This window comes from Dipteris shenzhenensis, chromosome 17, assembly GCF_047967505.1.
Source record: "Dipteris shenzhenensis isolate YYH24624 ecotype China chromosome 17, Dip_SZ_1.0, whole genome shotgun sequence".
Lineage (NCBI taxonomy): Eukaryota > Viridiplantae > Streptophyta > Polypodiopsida > Gleicheniales > Dipteridaceae > Dipteris > Dipteris shenzhenensis.
In genome coordinates this window covers 34560622-34571063 of record NC_141612.1, presented here as the reverse complement: position 1 = coordinate 34571063, position 10442 = coordinate 34560622, and the positions used below count along the sequence as shown (strand labels likewise).

General features: G+C 42.7%; 1 protein-coding gene across 1 annotated transcript; it reads right to left on the bottom strand.

The window, feature by feature from the left end:
- Window positions 1-720: 720 nt before the first annotated feature.
- LOC147892027 (cytokinin dehydrogenase 9-like) lies at window positions 721-3682 on the bottom strand. The gene is made up of 5 exons (XM_087388153.1): window positions 2871-3682; window positions 2626-2753; window positions 2200-2472; window positions 1716-1978; window positions 721-1465 (listed from the first exon to the last, which is right to left on the bottom strand). Exons 1-5 carry the CDS (start codon window positions 3508-3510, stop codon window positions 1105-1107), a joined length of 1665 nt encoding a protein of 554 aa, XP_087244279.1. The 5' UTR covers window positions 3511-3682; the 3' UTR covers window positions 721-1104.
- Between the last annotated feature and the right edge of the window lie 6760 nt (window positions 3683-10442).

Sequence of the window (10442 nt, the reverse complement as noted above, 5' to 3'; positions counted from 1 at the left end):
TCAGATCACGTTCACTCTGAATTGCTCTGGTCGTCTAGACTCGAGCTACCTCCTGCTCGTTGATTCAATGCTGCTGGCCGAGAATTTCGCTGACTGCAAAATCAGAACTTTGGGCGTTCAGTAATAACGGGCTGCAAAAATTTATATGTTGATTACTTTTGAACGATTCATCGACCGGGCACGATCAGGGGTAGATATAAAATGTATTGCTTGTAGAAACGCGAGAGATAAATTGCATGGAATTGTATGAAGATCAATCAGAACTTTTTCGCTGCTTATACTAGGTCAGAAAAAGGACAATATGTACGTACAAACGATTAATGCAAAGGCAAAATTTGCAGAAATTCAATACTGTTGCCTTGGTTATGAAGTAGCACGCTAGCCTTTTTTCTACGTTTTGAATAACAGGTTTAAGTTCCGATTGCCACAGTCGGTTTGTAAATTTGATATTTTCATTAGTGAGGAGCAGACCTTTGGAAAGCAAAGTTTTGGCAACAGAAAGCAAATAAAATTTTTTCTGTTTTAGAAGCAGCCGTAGCTTAATAATTCTTAAACAGGAAAAGAATTGATGTACGTATGGAGGTAGCGAAAGGAGAACTCCTCAGCGCGTCCCAGGATCTATAAGAAGTCTAGTATGAATTGCTGGAAACTTAGGAAAGTTTTTGGACACTTTACGTAAGAGAACTGTAAATTTTTGACGTGTAGCAATTGTGCTTCGCCTCTAGAAACATTGTTGTTTTCATATTAATACCCCAGAAATGCTACAACATGGATTCAGACAGCTTCGACAGCACGAATATCATCACTGGACGGCGCCACCACCAAAAGTCACTTGCACGCTACATGCTTAAGGTGGTGAGCCTTCAAGACCGTCGCTTAACGTAAACTTTACATCGTGCAGCTCCGGAATTTGGATTTAACGATCATCGCCAAGTTAACAAGACCGCAAAGGAGTGTTGCCGGGGGAATGGGAATTTGAGCCTTCTACTCCTTCGTCGTATGGGTGTGGACAGAACGAGTCAAAACAAGGGTGAGTTTGAAATGCTGTTGGTGCTAAAATTACAGAATTCGTATGCAGCTTGATCAGTACTGGAACAGCTCAATTCAGCCCAGCTTAAAAAATTTCTCTTTGAATTGGACGATCGAGTTCATAGAGTGCATCCTAGGAAACATCTTCTGTCCCGGAGCGAGCACTCCACTGGGGTCGTATCTCGCCTTCCTTTCTATGAGAACTTCCCATTTGTCTTCACCGAATTGGCGTTGCCAATCCACCGTTTTGGAGATGTTGGGCAAGTATTGCTTCTCACCAATTCCGGCGCTCTTACAAAACTTGAGAATGGCCTCGTTCTGCTCGATAAGGTCCTCGGTAGTGAGAGCTCCAGGCAAGGCGGAGGGGGATCTCAGGAGGGCGACCAGATAGAACACGTCTTCATCAGGAAAAGCCACAGACGTGCGAGCGTCCCATCTACAAACAATCAAGTAGGAGTTAGTCCGTGGATGAATTGGTGACCATCTACCGCCAAAAGCATTTGCAGTGAACACCATACGATTTGCCTGCTCTCCATCTACCACTACGAAAAGCATTTTCGGGCTTCTACTTGACCATCTACAACAAAAGACTCGTGCAGAACTTGCCAATATTGACGTGGTGCTTCGCTTGCTTGCTAACTATTTTCCAAGACACAACTAGATCGAGAGGTTTGTGCCGTGCTTACTTGCTTCGATTCATCGGATATACGAGAACCGGACCTCCACCCTTGCTTCCAACAATTCGCTTGAACACTACTGCGTCAAATTCTGCGATCTTACTACGAGGGACAAATAGGTTGAGCCAAGGATGCGGGATGTCCCAGAGTCCCTTTTCACGTAGTTTGAGCTCGCCCGTATGAACGCGATCCAAAAATTCCACATATGAGATGTCAGTGCTGTATACCGACGACGGAATGCAGCGAAGAGGAGCTAGCAAAGTCGCCACCTTCTGTAGAAAAACAAAACGCTCCTGAATGACGTTTCTTCAAGCAGAAGAATCAATTTCTTCTTTCACGTCCCACCCCCCCTTGTCTCTCTCTCTCCTTCCCTTTCGTTGTCTCTTTCTCCTTTTCTCCTCCAGACAAAATGCAAAAGTTAGTAATTTAATGCAAGTTGCAACCCGCATGCGGAAATCTATCAACAGCCATTCTAGAGCAACAGTTGACTTACCTCATCTATCGTATCCGCTTCAGCTGCATTGTAATTCTTTGTAACCTCTAAGTAATAGAGGACCTCTCCACTAGCTGGTGGCCGTTGCAAGCCGCCTGCGGTATTCTGCGGCTTAAACAACGACGATCTCCAGTTGTCTAGTAGGCTTTCCGAGTTGGCAACCACAAATCCTTCTACGTAATCGAACGTTTGACCTTTGGGCTGTGAGATTAGGTATTCTTGATCTTGTGTGAAGACGTCGAAATCGGAGTAGAGGGCTCGTATCCACCTCACCTGAACAGTTCCACGACAATGAGATGATTAGAGAAGACTTCTTAAGATATATTGAACTCATGAGAGGCAGACAACAAGCAACGCTGACCGAGACCAACTAACGCTTCTCTGCCAGAATGATCCATGAGTTTATGGGATTTTCTGTAAACTCACCCGCTCGGGTGCGGGTTCCAGAGCAATTCGTGCCTTCGTGATAATTCCATATTGGCCAAGCCCACCGAGTGTCGCATGAAACAGATCTGAATTTTGATCCGGAGTGCAAACCATCGTGTCGCCTTTGCCTGCATGACAGTCATCCTCTTGTCGTGAGTTATTCAACGTGCTTATATCTACGACGTTTAATGGAGGGAATACAAAAGAGAGTACCGTGTAAGCTCTTAAACATGAACTCACTATACCTGTAACTACTTCAAGCTGGTACACGTTGCTGATCTGCGGGCCGTGTAGAAAGGCTTGTCCACTGATCCCAGCATTCGAAAGTGTGCCTCCCACGGTGAGATAAAGGTAGTCCGTCCATGACTTCGGAGCAAGCCCCTCTTTCAACGTTGCGTGCAAAACATCTATCCACAGTTCTCCACCTCGAACTTCTGCGTATGGCTGAGTCCGTGATGAACCCTTGTAGACTTCAATTCCACGCAGGGACGACATTTCTATCACCACACCATTTGCAGTTTGAGCTTGTCCGTGTAGAGAATGAGCATGACCTTTGGCAGCCACCGTAAGGTTCGAGGAAGGCCCCAAGAGGTAAATGGCCTTTACTAGCGTGGAGATGTCCTGGACGGAAGAAGGATATAGCACAGCTCTAGGCGAGGAGTTTGCCATACCGCCAAAGTCTCGAGCTGCTTCCTTAAGATTATCAAAGGCAAGCCGACCCTCAAACTTCAAAGAATTGAGGAAGCCACACTCAGCATGAGACAGCGCCGAACACAGTTGTAGGTCAAATGTAGCTCCAAGAGCAACAAGAAGTCTGCTGATTATGAGTAGTAATAGCATGGCTGTGCCTCTACTTTCGTTAATCCAATGGACGTCGTTCTCCATTGAAGTTGCCTTAGTGTTTCAGAAGGGTCGAGAGACCTTAATCTCTTGAGCTGTTTCTCTTGTCTTTTCAAAGACTCTCAGAAGTGTTGCTTGCCTCTCCGCCTCTCTCTTCTTCCCTCTTTGGGTGACAAAGATGGAAGACTATGAATAGGGGGAGCTCGAAGCCTCCTTAAATGGAATATACATGGCTTGCGCAGTGCTCTGCTTGTGTATCTTTATATGTCCAGTAAAGATTTGTGGGCGTCATTCTCTGCACCCCTCGTTTCCCGAGCCTAATGGAAATTATTGAGAATCCCACATGCGATTTCACCTCTCGATTCTAGGAAGAGAGGCTGGCAAGCGCAGCTAGCAGATGTACTTTGGGTTTGTAAAAAAAAGAATGGAGAGAGTGGGGTCGAAAAGAAGGAGTGTGACGAAAGAGCGGCAGGGAGGGAGCAAAATGCAGAAAGCAGCAGGGGGGATGACAACAAAAGTCAACCGCAAGGGATGTCTGGGAGGAGAGGCAAAGCCGCAAAGCAAACAGCAAACATTGCAATCTGGAGGCCGAGAGATCAGAGAAAAGGAGGGGACTGTATATAGATGGTGGAGTGGGATAGGGTCCCCGGAGGAGACTCATCAGAGAGTACTCTCGCCGTGCCCACATCGTGCTCCAATTGCGTCTCTCTGCTCAATGCTGTCCTCAGCTACAGACTCCAGACCACTTCACGTGGGGTAATGCAGCAGGCTACTATCAAGTTTACGTCATTTTGGGTTTGTCTGTGACTCTGTAGAGCAGCCGTATGCGCAGTATCAAAGATTTTCAAAACGCATGTTCACAGAGATGTAGATCGATCAATGCGGAGGTACTTGAAAGAATACGATTATCACCATAAGATGATATGCGTGGGGTTGCCTGTCGCCTCTCCCACTCCAGGCTCTTCTCTCCAAGGTACAGCACCCCCACGGGAACATATTTCTGTCATCTCTTTGCTTTTGCAATTTTATACTGGGATCCTAGATCTCCGTATACGTCGATTGACGCCAAGAAAGCATCGAGCCAGCGGCTCGAGTACCACCTTTCGACAACACAGCGTTGTGTTTTATTCTGTAATATATGTTTGAAAAAACCTTTTACCATCCGCTTTTGACATCCATTTGTTGCGTCTGGTTGTCTTCTGTGATGCGATCCAAATTTTAAAATATTCGGGTGATAAAATACGACAAAGTACGAAACCAGACCATATACTTGTAAAACCAAGTAGATATACAGGCAACTTTGTGTCTCTTTACAGGCAAGCAAATTCGAGAAACTAAATAGATCACAAGAAAAAATGCTCGATCGGAAAAAAGAAACAAGAGAGAGACAAAAAATTGTCTTGCTAAATTGGAAGTACTGTTTTTAATTCTCAAATCTGCAAATTCTCAGGAAAGACTTTCAAATTTTTGAAACCCAAAGTGTTTAAGATTTGTTGAGAATATTATTTTCTTGAACAAACACACACCTTTTTATAAAAAAAAGAACTAAAAACACACACATAATATAAGAGAGAGAAAAAATGTTTTGTTAAATTCGAACGAATGGTTTTGAGAGAGAGAGAGAGAGAGAGAGAGAGAGAGAGAGAGATTCGAATAAAAAAGAAGAGAGAGAAATGCATTCGAATTCCCGAAGGCCAAAAAACGCCTTTTCAATTCACAAGGCGTGATGACGTCATCGACGACGTGGCATGACGCCATTCGGGGGGCTTTTTTGTGTTGGGGCAGGGTGGGCCACGTGCACATGACACAGCATGGGGGGCGCGTGGTATTGGGCACTGTTTGGGCCCAGTGGCACGTGCATGTACGTGGGGAGGTGGCAAAACGGGGCCAGACACGTGGCGAGAGGCGGTAGGAGGGGTGGCGAGGCATCAAAGAGGGGGCTTTTTGCGGAAGGCAAGATCGTGGAGCGTATCTGGAGTTTTGTTGGCATCGAAAGATTTGTCATTAAGAGCCCCCCTTCCCTTTCCTTCCTTTCTTTGTTGGCTGACGTGCTTCCTTACAAAGCTTCCCTTTTGTTTCATCAGCAACGTAATCTTTCCTTCTCTCCATTTAGTATAATTTCCTTCCTCACCCCTAGTCCTTGTCCCTTCCTCTAAGGTTCATCTTCGGGCATTAGCATGTCACTTCGCACTGGTTGCAATAGTAGTGGTTGCACACTAGTGCTTGCTAGTTTTCAACCCCTTTTGCTAGGTGGTTTGCATATCCTTAGCTACTTCAAAATTGGTTGCACACTAGTGCTTGCTAGTTTTCAACCCCTTTTGCTAGGTGGTTTGCATATCCTTAGCTACTTCAAAATTCTACTCGATGGTTGCGTTTTTGCTCACTTTTCACTCAACCTAACCTCAAATTTTATTCTTTTCCATTGCAAAGGTTGAGGGGTCTCCATCTCTAGAACCAAATTGTTTCCAACCGCTCACTCTAAACTTAAGTTTCAACATTTCAATAAAAACTATTAAGATTGTCATATGGTCTATATTCGACCAAATGTTAAGGGGCCTCCTATTGGCAAGGCATCTTTCATTACCTACAAAGAGGAGAAAACTTGTTTAGCAATAAGGACTCCAACAAAACTATAGTAGTTTGGTTTGCCAACAACTGAGAGCATGGATTGACAACTAATGTAAAATGATGCATTGTCCCAATGGTTTGGATAAAAAAGCTTGGCACATGTAGTCATAAGTTGGCATGCTTTCCCAAGCATTTTGGGTAACTACCAAAAGCGGAGAGTGTGTGTAGGTTGGTGATTGAGGGTCCTCGTTAGTGGAATTCATGTTTAGTCTGTGGAATTCATGTTCAGTTAGTGAAATGTGAATTTGCAGAGAAGAGATATGGATCTCACATTGTCACGAGGTTAGCTCGAACGGTAAATGATGAAACGAAGAAGGCATCTTCAATTATCGTCAATGGAGCGCATCAAAGTGAAGCTCGCTGGCTGAACGTATACATCCTGATTGAGCTCAGCTTCAAGTTGTGAGGAAGAGTGCAGGCCCCAAGGATCCAAAGATCTTCGTCGCACAGGGTTGTCACATGAAGTTCAGCTGATGAGCAGCATAAGCGACTGCGGCGCATGAGCTACCACCATCCGCAACTGCTGATGAGAAGGATTGCCTGATGTGCATTGCAATTACAAGCCCACGTGATTGAGTGGAAACATGCTGCCTAATCTGCCTCGCACATTAACTCTCCGCAGGGGCCTTTCTTCACGATTCTACCATTTCACGGCAGCCTGATGGATCCCCCCTTGACTCGTCCTTGAGAGTGGACGCTCAACAAGCAAATGCTTCAGGCGTCGTTTTCACCTTCAAGACTCTATGTAGTATGGGCTGCAAGGCGTGCTTGCTGTAATAACTTGTTGGCTTGCAAATGGGTTGGTTGAAACTTGGTTGCCGTGTGTTGTGACATTGTTCTTTTTTGCTGAGTTTACGTGACAACAATGATAAAAATCTCGACTCTCTGATTCAAAGCTTGTCTAGAGCAGCCTGTCTTTAATATTTGTCCCCTGATTCCAAGCTTCCAATACGATTGCACACCTATATACAAGAAAATGCCAAGCCCCGAGCAGATCCGAGATCAGAGATTCAGAACCAACACAGCTTTCCTGTTTTGCTGCACCCTCAGCACGGGGTCACATCTTGCTACTTGAAAGTTCTGCAGGTTGAGCTTGAATGGGCTTTTCGTGGTGATTTGGACAGTGGAGGGACCTTGCTTGCACAATGCAGACCCAATTCTTCTCGGGTGTCTTTTACAACAGTTTTCCGTTGTTTTACCCAATTCCCCACGTCCTGCCGAACATATCGTTTTCCCAAAATCTCCCCGATTCCTCGTCTTCAGACGTTAGTCAGCGAACTATAGTCTCGCACAAGCGATCATGGCATGTCGTCGCAACCGCCAAATTCCCCTGCCTTCCCCACAGCGAACGGCGAGCCATTGCAGTTTCTGTACAGGGTACGTAGAGCACAAACGTCCTAAAATATCGCCTTCCTATACAATAATCAACCCTCATGGCTCCTCTCTCTCTCTCTCTCTCTTTTCAAAACGCCATCACCTGCCTCTGGTGTGAAACTTACGATAAATGATCACCACATATACCATCATGCTCTCCTTTTCCCAACGTCAAGGATAACATCAACCATACTTTTCTAGTGGGTGGAAAAGTTTGCGAGCAAATCTTGTACTGCCACTATTTGGATTTCATCCCAACAATTCGCAATTTGCAATCATTGCTGAAGATTTCTTCGGCCCCAACTTCAGGGATTGCCAAGCTAGTACTCTCGAAAACTTCCGATCAACCTTTGGGATTACAAGTTAACACCCCACTTGGTTCCCAGCATCAAATTTTTCTAAGGGATAAGATTCCCCCATATGCCATATCATCATGCACCAAATCTGATTTGAACTTACAAATGCACGGTTATTTGTGCTCCATCAGTTCATATTCCTCTCGATATCTCTCTCTTATATGCCATAGCATCTCCTCAAATCTTGTTTGAAGTTAAAAACGCATTATTTCTCTTCCCCTCAATCAAATTCATATTCCCTATACCCTTCCTTGTGCATATTCCAAGGTACAAAAGATGCTAGATGTCTACTTATTCTTGGATGTTTTTCCAAGCCAAAATTGGGGGACAATGAAAAGACTTCAAACTTAAATGGTAAGGTAGAGTTGTGTTATGACTTTGACAACTCATTATTTAATCCAGACACTAACAAAACAAGAGACCCTGCAGTAGCACGGTAGACACTACACTTACTAATAAGTAATAATATTCCCTCAAGGTGTTTTGCTCATCTCAAACATTTAAGCATATTCGATAATTTAGTAGAAACCTCCCATCCTAAGAACTCCCTAACCCTCCTTGATGCCATTTCTCGCTGCCCAAAGCTAAGGAAACCTTACAAATCCTATATCCAATCACATAAGCATGTCTTGTGAGGGTGCATATAAATGTACATGCGGGGCCACATGCTTGAAAGAGGAGATAAGCAAACATATGCATCAATATTAAGCCTATTTTCATACAGTCCATCATAATTATGATGTTAGTTTATTATTCATCCTTGAAAATTGAGATACCTCATTACTATCTTTTAAAATTTATTTCATATTGCCTAAAGAAAGACATCTGCATGGTTTTGGGTCTCATAAAGAGAATTCAAACCAAGACTTTCCCATACATCCCAACAATTTAAATGGTTTTGTGAGGCTATGGAGACTAATCGTAAATTAAGTTTTTGGTGTTTATCCTCCATCATTGACTTCATTTGTTATCTTAAGATTACAAGTGGCATCGTATATTTCCATTGCAATACTCTCTCTCTCTCTCTCTCTCTCTCTCTCTCTCTCTCTCTCTCTCTCTCTCTCTCTCACGCACGCACGCATGCAAGTGGCATGCGCACGCGTGCCCACACACACACACACGTGTACACACACACATGCGCACGTGTGTGCCCACATGGTGTTGAGTCATGGGTGTCATTATTTTTCCATATTAAGTCCCTCAAAGTTGTAATGATACCATATGACATCTTAATATTAATATCTTACTCAAGTAGAAGTTGACTACAGCTTCCATCTTTAAGTCCCATAAAGTTGTAATGATCATAAATGGCTTCCTACTCTTAATATCTTACTCAAGTACAAGTTGACTAATGCCTTTTTAATCTTAATCTCTTGCTGAGGTAGATGGTGAATTAGCTTACATAACTTTATAGTTATAGAGGCCTCAAGCATTCCATTTTAAACATTTTAAGTATGCTCTAATTACGTTTGTTACAAATTTCTCACTAGCTTTAGACTTCACAATATGATATACTTGAATGTATTCTCGGTAGGAAAGATATAAATATAAATTATCTTACTTCTCACTTTATGTGGAAAAGTCTTGTTTATGTGACTTTTGGTTTCTAGGAATAGCAACCTAAAATAAACAAAGGTAGCTTTTGATTTGTACCAAAGGTACCTTTTGATCTGTACCACAGAACTTTGAATACATTTTCTGAGGGCACTATTATTTTTTTGTAGCTTGTTTATGAGAATCTAACATGGCATCTTGATGACTTGTTGGCATTGGGCATACTAATTTACTTTTCGTAGTACATATGAACTCTAGGGCATGCTTGGTTGTCACTATTGATGGGTTTTAAGCTTTTTTTAAGAAAAGGTTTTACAAAGATATCCCCTTGTTAGGTTCCATTTCATGACTAAAATATAGTGTCACTATGTTAAAAGCATATATTTATTATTTTCCTATAATCTAAAACTTATTAATTTCTTCTAATGTATTCAAATTCAAGTGGGCACATGAGAACCTCTATCAAAACAAGGAGGTAGCTTTCACTCATGGCTCCATTTAAACAAAGGACCCAAACTAGCTAACATCTTTTTGAGACATATCCATCTAAAGATCACTGATGGAACATTGGGTATTAAGTTTGTCCTGGCTTGTTGAGTAGGAAATCAGACTTTTCCAATTTCTTAACTTTTAATTAGGTGGAGCTTTGAGGGTTGGCTAAGGAGAAATTAAACTATAAAAATTGTATGGGCATTTGTTCCACTACCAATACGCTATTCCTTTGAAGGTAAAACTCTAGATATTGATGCTACCTTTTTTCTTATCAAAAGTCTTTATGATTTCATTGTAATATATATTTTCATAATATTTTGAATTAGTTTGTCATTATAAGGTCTAGTTGTTAGTATGGATGACCACTACATCTCAATGCCATACTTTGGTCTCTCTTTGCATGCTCCAAATATTTTTTAATTCTTTTTCTATTTGATTGCATAATCAAGCAACTTGGCCAATCCTTCCTCTCTAATCTCCTGGTAATCTCCTTACATTAGCATATCCAAAACCACTTCTCTACCAATAGTTCTCTCTAGCTCCTTTGGAGTGGGATCCAGTTTCATCTTTGCA